General features: G+C 39.6%; 1 protein-coding gene across 3 annotated transcripts; it reads left to right on the top strand.

The window, feature by feature from the left end:
• Nucleotides 1–6873: 6873 nt before the first annotated feature.
• Nucleotides 6874–14751, top strand: kif2c (kinesin family member 2C). Of its 3 annotated transcripts, none has more exons than XM_040144754.1 (23): nucleotides 6874–6962; nucleotides 7161–7239; nucleotides 7344–7438; nucleotides 7634–7735; nucleotides 8155–8203; nucleotides 8288–8323; nucleotides 9065–9211; nucleotides 9574–9696; nucleotides 10032–10129; nucleotides 10274–10369; nucleotides 10466–10520; nucleotides 10888–11050; nucleotides 11390–11480; nucleotides 11762–11825; nucleotides 12087–12178; nucleotides 12289–12431; nucleotides 12698–12911; nucleotides 13168–13278; nucleotides 13457–13524; nucleotides 13667–13745; nucleotides 13844–13924; nucleotides 14025–14118; nucleotides 14568–14751. In XM_040144754.1, the coding sequence occupies exons 2-23, from the start codon at nucleotides 7179–7181 to the stop codon at nucleotides 14627–14629; spliced, it is 2124 nt and encodes a 707-aa protein (XP_040000688.1). In that variant the 5' UTR covers nucleotides 6874–6962; nucleotides 7161–7178; the 3' UTR covers nucleotides 14630–14751. The 3 variants fall into 3 exon arrangements, with proteins under 3 accessions (XP_040000688.1, XP_040000687.1, XP_040000689.1); XM_040144753.1 differs by having other exon boundaries at nucleotides 8288–8332; XM_040144755.1 differs by lacking the exon at nucleotides 8288–8323 and having other exon boundaries at nucleotides 6875–6962.
• Nucleotides 14752–15350: the final 599 nt, after the last annotated feature.

Raw genomic sequence — 15350 nt, 5'->3', positions numbered from 1 at the left:
CAGGGGTCCTCCTCCTGGTTTGCAGGCCAGAAAATATGCAAGTGAAATTAACTGTTCTGTTAATCATTAATGCCAGCAAAATTAATCCAAGTGAAGTGAGTCGGAGGTTCACAACCTTTTATGGTAACTTTTAATTCCGCAACATTAAAATATTATCCTGGTGTAGGCTCATTTCTTAGATGAAAATCTCCATCCTATTACAAAATCATTGCATTTTACTGAACCCTACAAGTCTTCTTCTTCTTATCTTTTCGGCAGCCTGCCATTGCAGTAAGATTACTCCATCCTGCCTGCTTGTTTTAAGACTTTTGTAGAGATTTTGGTGTCAGTGTCTTGAAGTAAATAAGAGAATAAGGCAAATTGCTGCACTAAAGGAGTAACGGAAAATTACATTAATTTTAGAAATGTTCTTGAAATAAGTTGATTGGTAATGGAAACATTTTGCAATTATCTCACCGCACTGGCAGATTTTTTCTCTTAATATAAGAAAATAAGTTAATAACCTTTTGGACTCAATAATGGACAAAAATGACTTTTGCATTGCATCCCATCGCTGTGGTTTCTGGGAAGGCTGTAAAACTCTGGGTGTAGGTGTAGTTTTTCTTTGAGTTCTTTGGGTCCACATGTTGTACCCTGCACTATACAAGCAAACATATGACTTTTCTGGTGAGTCCCGTAAAAAAAAGAAAAAAGAAACACTGGTGGGTTTAAAGGATTAATTTCAAAAGCACACTGACACATTTCTGCGCTATTCATGGTTTGTGGTTTTGACTGGTGTTCCCTTAAAGAGGCTGTATGCAGGCCTGCTGTATCTCAATCTTTATGGTTCATATAAAAAAAAATGAATTCAAGAAGAGAATTTATGGGCTAATTTCACAGTCATGGATTAAACTTTGTTTCGGATGCATTTTATTTTGTCACTAAACGTTCAATTGAAAAGTTTAGATTAAGTTTTAAGATGAAATGCTTATTTTGCGCTCTTACTTTTTGCAGTTTGGTAGACTTCTCAGGGAAATTATGAGTGACAGATTGGCCCTGTGGATTAGTTACTGACCAAATGGAGAAATGAAGAAACCAAGAGCTGCACTCTGTTACTGTACGTGTGTGTGGCTGTGGGTGTAAAGCCCAACACTAATGGTATTCTAGACCATAACGCTCTAAAATGTTCTAAAAGTGCCCTAAAAATGTCCTATGTGTCTAATTATTTACTAAAAAATGTCAGAGTAATCACTTTAAATGTCAATATTGATGTTGCCAATTTTGTAAGTGGTTATAAAAGTTCCTGTTACTTGTTTCTTGCTGCACAAGTGCTGTAACGTACATATTACTCAAGCAAGTTTAAAAATGTTCTTCTTTAGATAAGAAATTACAGTGCATGTGCAAAAAAAATAAAACATAGATATATTTTATGGTGACTGAAGCAGTAGCACTGGACATACACCATGCTGAATGATGAATGTGACCACTGTGTCCTCCAACAGCTGCAACATGCACCGACCAACAGAGGGCGTGGTGACAACAAAACTAATATTTAGAATCATTGTTGTTGTTACAAAAGAACTTGTTCATCGTCGGGTCCGAGGCCAAACAATAAGTCACTGTTCCTGTTAACTGGCCTCCCTGAGAGTGAGCTCCTCTACAGAGAGTCAAGGAGCAGTCACCCTCACTGTGTGACCATGCCGACGGTCGTATGTTTTGACTTAGTCCGGGTGATGTTTAGATTCTTCGTTACTTTCTTACACACACACATACATACATTCTTGTGCAAAGGACCACACACAGGCGTATGAATATTCACAGACGCTACTGAGTCGATTAGGTAGAAACCGTATTTCAGAACAACAGGCACATTTCTTCTCTGCTGAGTGTGTGAGCTAACAGGCCAACTTCTGGTGACAAGAACAAAAAAACAATGCAAATTCAGGTCAACCTCATCTGCACTCTGAGGAAGACCACACTCGGATATTTGACATGGCAATGGTTTTTACAATACAGACCAGTTCACTGACATCCCCAGTTAGCGGGTTTGTATTTTAAAAATTGCTATATTAAAAAGAATGGTGTAGTGTTTTCCAAAATGCAGGTGAGGGGAGTGGAGGAGAGGCTGGATGCAGAATGGATCTATTGACTCTGCATCAAGCCTCGCTTTTGTTTGATGAAACATTTAACTCACTGAACGCGCAGACTAGTTTCTGCCTGATACTGTCGGTCTGATATGTGAGATGTATCGCTAGCAAACCATTTACAAAAAACACTGTTCCCTGTGTCAGCTAAAATGATGCTATTAATCTCATAAATTAGTTATATATTGGTATTAATTATCAATTAAACGCTATCAGTGGACTGTATATATAACCAACCTGTGGACAGAAAAGCCATTCCTGTAGTGTAACTGCAGCTGTGCTTACTTCTCTGACCACTCTTTACTGCAGAGGCCAAATAAATAAACAAAATTATAGTTGCAGAAACAAATGCAATTTGCCAGCTGGGCAAACTTAGGTGGCTGTTGGCATAGGGCCGGGTCAGTGTGGCAGAGCTAAAAGGTGGATAAACTGCTCACTGAACTATTTCACGGCTTGAAATGATGTGTTTTAAGAATAAGCTTAGTCTATATGGCAGCTTTTCTTAAATGATGGGCTGGGACCCAAACTGGGTCACTGGCATGTTGCAGTGGATCCCCACATGCCAAGAATACTAATATGCATTAATGAGTGAATGTTCCAGACTCACTCAGCATTTGCTCAGTTTGGTTCCTTGGCTGGAGAAGTTTTAAACCGACTTGTTAGTGCTCTTATTTCCAAGTACAAAGTTTACTGTAACTGGTTGTATGGGGCTCTTTCTGTTTGTAACCACATTGCTCTCTGCTGGTCATATTGTATAATGCAACACAGACGGCAAATATCAGAGTGAGACTGAGAAGCCGTCCTAATGTTACCAAAGAAGGAGATGGTTTTCCTTTAAATAACTGATCAATTTCTTCAAGCTCTACAACATATGTGTTCTTGCTACCATCTTCCCTTAGCATCTTACTGGTCCGTATTCCAGCATCACTTGGTAATGGCTGTCAAAACTCAAAATTTCTCTTTTGTGCATTTCAGAGTTGAGAAATAATGAAATAATTAACGTTGGCCCAAGACTAACATATATGACAACATATATGATCTCTTTTTTGAGACAACAAATGTCAAAGCCAAAAAAAATTAAGTATGGATATCAAGTGCTATGTTTGTCAAAGAATTAAATTTAAAAAACTGTTAATTCTAATTACAACCACAAGGTAACAGTATAGAAGAAGAACCAATAGGTCAGTGCTCTTCTTCTTCTTCTTTGTTCCTCTCACTAGTCCATTCCAAGTCTGTCAACCTTCCTGGGTGGTTTGTAAGTGTGCTCAGCTAACGCACTGTATGCATGTGTGTTTATTTAGTCTGTATAGGGGAACGGAGCCTTGGCCTGTGCCAATTTTCTTTACACTGAGAAAATATGCTTTTGGATGGATGGAAAGAAGTGAGCAGTTAAACAGACTCAGGGCCAACAGATACAAGACCACTCCTTCCTCAAATCAAGCACCACTATTACCAACTCCCCAGACTGAGAAAGCAGCACATCAAAATGCTGCTGCTTCTTTAGCATGGCTGCAATATCCAGGCAGAAGAACAGTGACTGGGGAGCCTGCCGTCTAAAACGGGGTGCCTGGACTCGAAACAGCAAACTACCAATCTGCTCAAGTTTTCTCAGTGAAATATTAAACCCTCATAAGCATGAGAAAACAAATAAGTAACAGAGCTGTCCGTGTTTGCGTGCACAGAGTTTGTGTGAGGGAAAACCCATCCTGGAGGCTCAGCAACATGCAAGTGATGTTCTCTCTAGCTAACATAAAAGCGACAATTCCCATTGTCCAATGAATGATTCCCATTAATCAATGAATGAACACAAGAAATGTGACAAAAAAAACAAACTGCTGAACAAATTATATTGCACTGGAACACAAATGTGTAGCACAGTTATACAAATGCATGTTTTTAACATGATGTTAACAGAGGAGATTATTTGATTGACATAAAATAAAAATATAGTTTGCATCGCTATGACCTACCCTTCATGTTAGAGGCTGCAATAAAATAACTGAATGCTCAGATTTGAGGCTGACATACACATGGAAACACAGATTAATCATTTAATTGAAACCAATAAAGCTATCATGATTATTTACAAAAATTCAAGTACCACATAGGTTCAAAGTGTCTTAAAGCATTTAGGAATGCACACTCATCCACAGCTACTTCATTTGTCGCTTTGTAGTCCATAATTTAAAACAGGAAGTTTAATTTAACTCCTAGATTTCATCGGATGGGATTTCAAAGAGAGATATAAAAGAGAAAAAAAAACACTTTATTAAAAGCTTTGTTAAGTATATAAGTTACTTTGATAACACCTGAGAAAATCAGTGACTTTTGCATGTTGTTTATAATGATCAAATGTTTTCTGTGAATCTACTGACTCTTTGCCTGAGTAAAGTCACAGAAAACATTTGCGGTAGAGAGCCCTGAATGGGAGAGGAGGGTTTGAGGGAGAGACGAGAGTGTAGGAGTTTGGGGGATGAGGGGAAAAGAAGGAGGAGGGGAATACCACCCACTAAGCCAGTTGTGGAGAGGTTCTGGGGGTTGGGCTGCTCACAGGAAACAGTTGTGGCTCCATCCCAGGCCTCACACCGAGCAGCCCTGGGCCACCCAGTCATCGACAGACAGACCCACCAAATGGCCTGGCTGGGCCAACCGACAGGGATTTGTTTATTTTTCATCCTTTGGCGGTGGGGGGAAAATTGTTCAGCACAAGCTGTTTATTAGACCTTTGATTTGTCATGTGTCAGCGTTTGCTTGTAGAGGATGTGTATACATAAGTCCAGCTTGTGTATAGTTAGAAAGTTTGGAGACCGAGGGGTTGTGGGCATGGAGGAGTGGGGAGGCTGTGTGGCAAAAAAGAAAAGAGGACTGGGAAACTGGGAAGCCTCCCACGCTGAAGGCAAGGCTGAACTGCATTATGGGTCATTCTCCAGCTGTCCCTGATTGTTGATGTCATGGGGGACTGAACTGTTGTGCCTGGTTTGCAGCGGCTGGGGGGAAAGAGGGAGCATGTGGACAAACACAGGATTCCTGCGGTCACATGGATGAAATGCAGTAGGCGAAACGGATCAGTGTTTAGCAGAACTTGGGCATCACTGTAGACTGAATCAGAAACAGCACTCCAATTGTATGAAGTTCGAAGTGTCCGGTCATGGACACACATTTCTGAATACGTTATATAAGTAGGGGTGTGTGATGTGAATAAAATCTTCTATCGCACTACATTTAACTTTATATTGTGATATTCTGATATGCCATGATAAACAGTACTACATTTCTTGGATATTCAATCAAGATACTCTGTTACATTGGCGCAGGAGTCCTGTGAATGTAATATTGCCATAAAGCAGTCCTGCTCATTGATTTTCAACATTATCCTAAATTACCTAAAATCAGGGGTGTTAAAAGGGATAGATACAGTACCTTGTTATACACGGCACAACAGTTGACAAATTTCTGTTATCTCACAGTATACATCACTGAATATTAGTCAGCAGTGATTTTTATAGTAAATACTTTTTTGAAGTTTTATGAAAAACCTGAATTTATTAGCCTACATATAATATATGCAAATGTCGAGTGCAAAATACTTTTAAACAGCAAATTTAACAGAGGACGATGGTACACAATATGAGAAATGATGTTAGGGCAATGATGTAATAAATTAGGAAAAGCCTTCGTGATGCCGGACACAAACTGACAAAATTAATACTATAAATATTTGATTTCACAGCGTTTCAGGAAACTGGTGTTATTCAGTACGACCGAGAAAAGAGGTGTTTTCACTTTGTCAACTTTCACCTTCAGGCTGCATGCCAGCTTTTCCTGCTGGACTCTAACAAGTTAGTCGGACTCATTTATAAACTAGCTTTAGCTAAAATTATGTGTCTTAACACGCCCCTATCTATAACATCATTAGTTAGTAACTGAGATTGGGAAGATGGAAATAGTCAAGTGGAGATGGTTAATATTTAATAAGACAGAATCCTTTGGCCCGGCGAAAATCATAGCAGTTTCCATGCCTGCTACATCCATGCTCTGGACGCAAACTTGAGGCTCGAGGCATGTTGTTTGCAGAGGGCAAGGGGGGCCACTGGTGCCAACATCACTGCCACGAACACTGGAAAATCGCCACTGTGCTTATCCATATGTTTTATTTCGTAATGTTGTCGTTATATATTTAATTTTGTTGTTTTAGTTGCGTATGTATTTCAGAACATAAGTCAGATTACACTTTAAGACAGGGTCATTTCAGCGAACAGGTATTATTTTCAGACCACGCAAAACGCAAAAGAGACTTTAAAAAAGTTTAAAAAGTTTAAGCTCTATTTACATGTAATCATATTGTTATGCATCAAAGTCCTTTTTGCCACATTACTTATGCATCTTAAGTATGAAAATTAGAAGAGTCTGTGAGTAAGCAAAGACAAGTAAACAGTACATCAGATATTATCAGATATTATGTTTTGGCATAACCTCTTTCCGCAAAGTAAGCAGTGACTAGAGCATCAAACTATGGTTCTGTCCGAAGTGTAGCTTTGTGGCACAAAAGTTAAACGTTACAAAACGTATAGTGACCTGGTCAATATGATGTCTGGTGGGCTTCTAGGTAAGCCTTTAGAGGCTACTTAGGATTTTCAACTGACGATTGATTTTCAATGCAGAGGTCATTCCTAACTGATCCAGCCAGTGGCGGTATTATGCCAATCTGGATTTCACTTTTTTTTAAAAAGCCACAGAAGAAGAAGGGCGCAAACGATGACATGACGACGACCAATGAAAATCTTAAAATCCCGGAAATAACGCCAGTTTAAATCTTGGGCGGCGCTTGCGTTGACTTTGGTAGGTAAATTTGATTGTGTCGTTAGTCAGAAATAAATAAACACAATGAAGAGAATAGTGCGCTTATATCGTCGTCTTTAATTTATCGATGACATGAAGATATAGTTTAATATCGACTTCAGCACATAAGCTGGAGCGCGAGTTAGCTCGTTAACAAAAAACGATAAGGTTACCTGAATTTTGATTTCTCCGTTACAGCAGCGACAAAAAGCTAAAATGGAGACCAGCCTGTCTAGGCTTCTTGTTGGACTCTCTGTACAAATCAGCCGCAGTGATGGTGAGCTTATATATATATTTTTTTTATGGTAACACATGGAGGCTAACTTATAACGTTGTCTGGAGTTAACAAAGGGTGACTTGCCGCTTGTGTGTGTAAACCAGGTCGAGTGCATCTGGCAACGGTGAAATCCGTTGAAACCGCCAAGTCCACGGTTATGGTAGAGTGGCATGAGAGGAACATCTGCCGAGGGAAGGAGGTCAGTGGTCAATAAAAACAGAAAAGAGTTTTTGTGACATTAGCGACGATATGAACCAGTCATCTCTTAAAACGTCCTGTATGACAGCCTTGTCGAATATCCCCTAAACTTAATGTACCAAGGGGCTGTAAGTAAGTCGAAGTCTGATCTAAATGACTGCATTTCTCCTTTTGACTGAGTGTCCGTGTGTTTTAGGTTGAAGTGAGCGAGTTGTGTACACTCAATCCAGAGCTTCTGGACCATATAAAAGCTGTCACCAACAAAGCTGCTGACCCAACACCACCTGCTCCAGACAAGGTACCTTACTTTTCCACATAAGGAAATAGAGCACCTTGTTGAACAATATTTTCTAAAAAATTTTAGTGTTTACACTTTGTTTTTTACCTCATAGTTATAATCATATGATCCTATCTGAGCTGCTCCCTTGTTTTGTGTCTCCTGCAAAATCTAATTAATCCCCTTTCTGAATAAATGACAAAGGAGTGTTAACTAAAGTTCAGTGTTATAGATTATTACATTGCTGTCCTGAGGATTCAGCAGAAACGTTGTGGTATAATATAGTGGGCGTGCATGAAAAATGCGATTTTACTCATCATTTGGGTTTGAAAACATGGGTTGAACATTAAAAGGTTAAAGCTGTACATTGGCTTGCTTTGAATGAGGCTGTAATAACATGATACGCTGAGCAACGTCTTCTGTTTCTGTCCCTTCCACAGAAGTATGAGGGTCGACTGCGCTCATCCAGGATTCCTGCCCCTTCCTCCTGTATGTAAATGAATTGGACCGTTTTGTCTGTTTGACTACCACGTACGGTATTCTGTCACTTAACGGCTTTTTTCCTTCCAAAAGCCTCTGCTCCAGCTGTTGCCAAGGTTGAAGAGTCAGGTCGGCAAGGCATGCATGCTCCTCTCTCTAAAGCAAATGAGTCATATTTTCCAGCCATTCCTTTGTTAAGGGGTTCAGGGTGTAAGTGCAAATACCCACAATCCTGGGAAAGCTGAACTCTGCTCAGACCACTGGTTATAAATGATTTTCTTCTTTATTTCAATGATTAGTGGCATGGGGATGCAAATTGACTAATTCTGGGCACATAGCATTATCTGTTAGAAAAAACATGCACTGGACAAAGAGAGTCAAAAAAGGAGTGCTCTGTATCATCACTCATAACAACAAGGGTACAGCATTTGTTCCAGCATGCTTATCCATTTAGGACAGACTCGTCTGATGATATGATAGATTGCTTTTTGATTTTACAATATTGGCTGACAATAACACTATTAAACTTCAGTCAGTAATGTTTTCATGTGTAACTGGCTTGAATTAGAAGCTGTCATTATTTAATAACCTACAGTAAATTAGCTTTCACTTTCCTGTTGCTGTTTTCATCACTCCAATCTCACATCTCTGCCACTCTGGGTTTCTGAAGAATCTTGTTTCTTCTAAGAATGGCAGACTTGTTGCTGTAGTCACTTGTGATTTGGCAGCCTACAGCTATGTGCAGTTCATCTTTCCATTGTTGCAGGCGTTTGGGGTTTAACCCCAGTGCTAGCAATACTTAATGATACTTGCTTTCAGACAATGAAACTTGTACTGCAGCTGTTTCACTTGGATTTGTTCTACTTTCAGTTGCCAGTCGGTCTCAGGCCAGGCAGACGTGTATGTTCCAGGCCCCAGCCCCTGTTCCAGCACCAGTCCCAACTTCTGAGTCTTCTCAGGGAAGCCCGGAGACAGTCCACCCTAGTGTCCCCCCATCATCAGGCCTTACAAATTCTGGTTGGTAGCAATCTTCTGAAAATATATCTGAAAAAGAATTTTACAAATTGGATCTTTTTCCAGTAAACGATATGTGACGTAAGTCACATATTTGTTACATTCAACATTTGGGTATTGTTGTTGTCAGCGACAGTTAAATGTGAGTCCTGCCCATACTGTATATTTTGCACATCTGCATTGTAGACGGTCCCATTACACACTGGTAACGGTATCGCAATATGTCGAACATGTTGTTGGATGCATTAGATTAGGTTTTCAAGTATTGTGCAACATGTGCAACTTTTTTAGTGCTTTCTTTGTTTAATAGTTTTGAAATATTTGTCATCTTTATAAACTCAAGCACAATCTTCTGCCTTATTTAGTAATTCCTAATCAGCAGCGTAGAAAGAATGAAACCAGACCAGCACAGTCGATGCCTTTTGTCCGTGAGGCCATAAAAGAAAATGATGAACCTGAGAGAGTGCCTGCTCCACCTCCAGTCAAAGGTCAGAAACAAACTTTACACCACATCATGTGCATCCACCGGATTACAACGAACTATACACATATCCTACGCAGAGAGAGAGCTGTACACATTAATGTCAAAACGCAACTTCCCTTCTCTTCTGCAAAGGATTGATTTTTGTTTTGTTTTATGGTAGACAAAATAATTTGGTGATTATGCACACATTGATTTTATCAACAAGGGCTGGATGATATGGGCACATACTTGTTCTGTCATTTAATTTGTTGGATGCTGCAATGGTGTCAATGAGATGTGTGGTCTTTAAAACAAAAACAAAAAAAAGAAAAAGGTGGTCATTATCTTTATGCACTCCAGGCAGGAGAAAATCTGTGGCTCCCCAAGAGTTAAACAAAGGCAACAAAAGGGTATCTTGTGTCATAAAGCCCCCCGAAATGCAGACCAAGAGGGGAAAGGTGAGATTTTTTTTTTTTTTTAACTCATTCTGCTATATACATATCTTTCTTAATTGGAAATGTGACTTGGTTAGAGCTTTTACACAAAAGAGAAGTTCCTTCTCACATTGTATTTGCGTTCCCTTTGTTTCCTTTTCATTTAAGTTTGGAGAGGCTTCTCGACCAAACCAAAAGTTCTACGAGATGATCCAAGATTTCAGAGAAACCTTGGAAATAACCCCCATATCAGCTACTGACCTGGTAAGTCTGGACTCAGGAACTATGTGCCATGTATGACACTGTATGCCAATGTGCTACATAAAGCCCATGCTTACAGCACGTGTTGTGTTTTTACAGATCGAACCTCACAGGATTTGTGTGTGTGTTCGCAAGCGGCCCCTTAACAAGCAAGGTACATTGTGAGTGATGTATAACAGGGTGTCTACACAGAACGCGTGTTAGCCACGTTTTTCAATCGCCCCGATGGCGTGCATCTGATGGAGGAGATAAGCTTCTATTTTCATCAGTCCAGCTGTCTACACAGGCCTTCCAAACCCAGGTGACCCACAACTCCAAACTGTGCCTCGAGGTATCCTGTGTAGATAAGCATGGAGCACTGAAGCTGCTGCTCATGCTATGCCTTCTGTGTAGACACGGTGTAACCTCCTGTATGTAGTATCATCTGGAGATGAAGGATTAATTAATGACAGAGTCGCTAGCTATGCTGTGTTTTGTTTTGTTTTTTTTAATACTCACTTTGACATTCTTGTGTATTCCAGAGAGTAATAAGAAGGAGATTGATGTGGTGTCTGTACCCGGGAAAGGTGTACTGCTGGTCCATGAGCCAAAACAGAAGGTGGACCTCACCAAGTACTTAGACAACCAAATCTTTCACTTTGACTACTCCTTTGATGAGACCGCCACCAACGACCTGGTCTACAAGTAAGGACCTCACTGTCTTTTTGAAATTTTGGATTTGCAACAATTTGGATCGCATTGCAGATTAACTGAATGAGGTGCCAAGTGCTTTCACTGGCCAGTTTTCTTATGAAGAATTTTCCTCCTAGAGAATATGATTTAAAGGCTCCGATTGTGCCAACAGTCTAGTTTTTGGCCTCCTATTTTTCAATGGAAACTGTAAAACTGTAAAGAACTGTATTTGTAAGTCCACACAGCAATATTTAATACATGTGTATAAAGTGTGACTCAGCAGTATTTCTTTCAGTATGGTTTATTTTTATTTTTTCCAAGACTTAAGACAAATTACATTTTCTTCTTCAGGTTCACAGCCAAACCTTTGGTGCAGTCCATTTTCGAAGGTTGCATGGCAACATGTTTCGCCTATGGCCAGACAGGAAGTGGAAAAACTCATGTAAGTCTCTGCTTGCTGTGTGTGGTTGAGTTTTCTGGAATCTGTTTTTAAAATTCCTTTGTTTAGATGGAAATGAGTTATATCTTTGATGCATGGTTTTGATGAAGAATAACAAAAAAAATAGCTGTTTTTTAAGGTGTTTTGCAATAGCAATTATTTGCATCTAAGCAGAAAATAATGTCTCTAGTTTTCTTTGGGAGTTTCCCAAAATTCAAATCTCTGTATAGCCTACTATGCACACTTTTTTATTTATTTTTCCTGATTTGGTATCTTCTCCCCAGACGATGGGAGGTGATTTCACAGGGAGGCAGCAGAACAGTGCCAAAGGGATCTATGCCTTGGCAGGTAGGATCCCCAGATTTCCACATCACTGGTAATAAACTTGTTTGGTCAGGGATTATGACCAAATTGGGTAACATTAAAGGATTTAATTAAAAACAATTCTCCAACTTGTTTTATATGTATTTGTCTCCTTAATTCAGAATAGGAGTCACATTTCATATCCAATGCTCTATTCTTCAGACTACATAATATTCAGGATTCTCTCATGTTTTCTTCTAAGGGGCACTTTAAGTTTGAATAATTGCTCGACTCTCTCCCTTTTAGCCCATGATGTTTTCGCCTATCTCCACCACAGGAGGTATGCTAACCTGGATCTTTCTGTCTACGTCAGCTTCTTTGAGATTTACAATGGCAAAGTAAGAAAAACCTCTTCTCCTACCCCCATGAGCTCATTTATTGAGAATATTTAACTGAAAAATTGGCTTATTCAAGTTATTCTTTAAGTGAAATATACTTTTTGACTTAGGTGTATGACCTGCTGAACAAGAAGTCCAAGCTCCGTGTTCTGGAGGATGACCGGCAGCAGGTTCAGGTGGTGGGCCTTGAGGAGGTCTACGTGACCACGGCAGAAGAGGTCATCAAGATGATACAGACGGGCAGTGCTTGCAGGTACTTATGTGAGGAGAGCGTGTTGTTGTGATCTCATGGTACATACATATTCAAACACTCGAGACAAAATGTTGACTGAAAGAGCACTAAATATGTAGTGTTCATTAGTTATTTTAACATAGCAAACTAAAATCTTTAAATACTTTTTTTGGTTTCACATCAGTATTTCAAGTCCATCTTCTGGTTCAGTAAAATGTGTAGTAAATACAAATATATAACATTAACGTGGCTGCTTTCGCTTTCCTTCTATTCTTCCATCTTCCCAGAACATCAGGCCAGACCTCAGCCAACGCCAACTCATCCCGCTCTCATGCGGTCCTCCAGATTGTGCTACGACGGAATGACCGTGCCACCACGCTACACAGCAAATTTTCATTGGTCGATTTGGCAGGCAACGAGCGTGGCACAGACGTCAGCAGCAATGACCGCAGTACTTTGGTTGAGACCGCAGAGATAAACCGCAGCCTGCTGGCTCTCAAGGTAGACTGTGGCTAATGTGGAGGCATGCACACGCTGGATAAATACGTAGCTGTGGCTGCAAACTTAGAGAAGCCTGTTCTCTCTCTCGCACCTCAGCTAGGATGCAGATAAAGTAACCCTGGCTCTCTCAAATTGAGACTAAACAAGAATAAAATATTCCTAATGCTTAATTCTTCTGACATTCTCAGAACTCCCACTGCCCAAATAATAAATATGCATGCACAGCACCTAAAATGACCACTTGTGTGTCCTGTAGGAATGCATTCGTTCACTGGGGAAAAACAGTGATCACATTCCTTTCCGGATGAGCACTTTGACCAAAGTACTCAGGGATTCCTTCATTGGAGAAAAGTCCAGGACCTGCATGGTAAGTTAAGACACCAAACTTTATTTACATACAGTTTGGCATATGGTGTATTGTGGTCTGATTACATTATAGTGAATTGTGCAGATGCACACCAAACAAGCACAAACTCTGATGTGACTGTATGGGTGTTTAAGCACAGAATGTATGTAGACATATTTTCACTTCTCTTATTCCATAGATTGCTATGGTGTCTCCAGGAATGACTTCATGTGAATATACAATGAACACACTACGTTATGCTGACAGGTACATATTTGGCGAATGGAGTTTAACTTGATTCCAAATATTTTTGTCCTTTTTTTTTTTTTTTTTTTCTTTTCTTTCTTTTTGTGAAAGGTATACCATGCCTTGGAAAATAAAGCTTGAAACATTTTCCCCTCTTCTGCAGAGTGAAGGAACTGAATGGCAATTCAAAACCCAGTGAAGCAGCTAAGGCACAGGAGCCTATAAATAGCTCCTCAGACGAGGTCAGCTTGTGCAAATGATTCCAAAATCATAATTAATATTGATTATTTTGTATGCACTATTTGCTAAAAAATGTGCTGTTCACTTTTTTGTGTTGTAGGAATCTGTTGTGCATACCGGTGTCTTTGACGCCATATCCCAAGTGGCAGATCTGGAGGAGAAGGTTTATGTAGAGCTCCAGGTAGTTTTCTTTAATCTGCTCGTCTTTACAGCATACAAGTCATAATGCCATTTTTAATGGCTTTGTAAGTCCTCACATTTTTTTCACTTTTGTTTCACAGAGGGCAAATGAACTCGTTAAGGCAATGGAGCAAACCTCGTACAACATCGAGGCAGGACTTCCCGACCTGGTGGATCATTCCCAGAAGTTATTGGGTTTGTGCAAATCATTGCTTGATTTTTGGTTTTATTTTGGACTTAAGTGGTAAAAACTAAACAAAATCTACTGTATTGTTGAATATTACATATCCACTGTCACCACTATTCTCACTGAGTCTTCAGGTTTGTTTAAGTCATTCACACCAGATTATGGAGGTTTTGCATTTGTGAAAAACCTGAAAGCTTAACAAATACATGTTGACTACACATTCTTAACTGACAGGTATGATGTAGTAGCGTGGTGGTAGTGAAACAACCTTCATGACACCTTCAAATAGTTAAATGACCAAATCTGTGAATTGCATGCTGGCTCAGGGGAGACAAAAGAGAAACCTTGGGCTGGCCAGATTAAGTACCAGGACAAAACTGCATTACATAAAGGACCAAAATCTGGGTGAATGCATGTGCTTTACATTTATTTACTTAGTCTTATCTGTCATTCACAGACACAGTACTGGCTTTGCAGTCTGCTGTGGATCAGGAGAGAATGGCGAGGTTGAACCACTGAGATGAACCCAAAAACCCATCCAGGCTGGCAAATGTATTGAAACTGTTGTCTGTTGTGAAGCAGTTCTTTTTGATTTTATTGTATTAATGACTGTATTCAATAAAAATGTATTCAAACACTTATTCATTTAGTATCTTAAGTCTTGTAAGAAGCCACTTTTGGAAACTACTGGTGTACATTTTGAATGCAGAACATTTCACATGGATGTTTTCACAATCTTACTGTGACTGCCTCCACTGGCAGATACTAGATTGTTTGCTTGTGGTTTTGGGCACTTAATAAATTCCAAGTTTGACACAATTGTGATAGCAGCAGCAGAAATTCTACTGAAAATAATAAATGGATTTTTCTATGCAAAAAACACTAAGGTTCCGAGCAGTGGCATTTATTTGACAAAACAGATGAGAGAACATGCACCACCCATAATCCCCTGTGAAAATTTTTCATGTGTATAATTAGGGAATTTAAGGGGATTCTTATACTCACTAAAATTGAGAATGGAGTTCATGGATTTACACATATGCAAAAACAAAATGCAGATGATCTCCTGTGCACACTACAGGTGGAGGTAGGAGGACACAGCTGTCAACTAAATACTCAGTTAACAAACATACAGTACAGTGGCCAAATAAAGTTAATCCAAGATTGGTCCGAACATGATCTAAAAAGAAAAATAGAATATTGTGGTTCAGTGGCATAATGGGTGATCGCCCCTCCCAAA

The sequence above is a fragment of the Xiphias gladius genome, chromosome 14, assembly GCF_016859285.1.
Source record: "Xiphias gladius isolate SHS-SW01 ecotype Sanya breed wild chromosome 14, ASM1685928v1, whole genome shotgun sequence".
Classification (NCBI taxonomy): Eukaryota; Metazoa; Chordata; class Actinopteri; order Istiophoriformes; family Xiphiidae; genus Xiphias; species Xiphias gladius.
The sequence above is the reverse complement of the archived record's forward strand: the minus strand, read 5'-3'. Positions and strand labels throughout refer to the sequence as shown.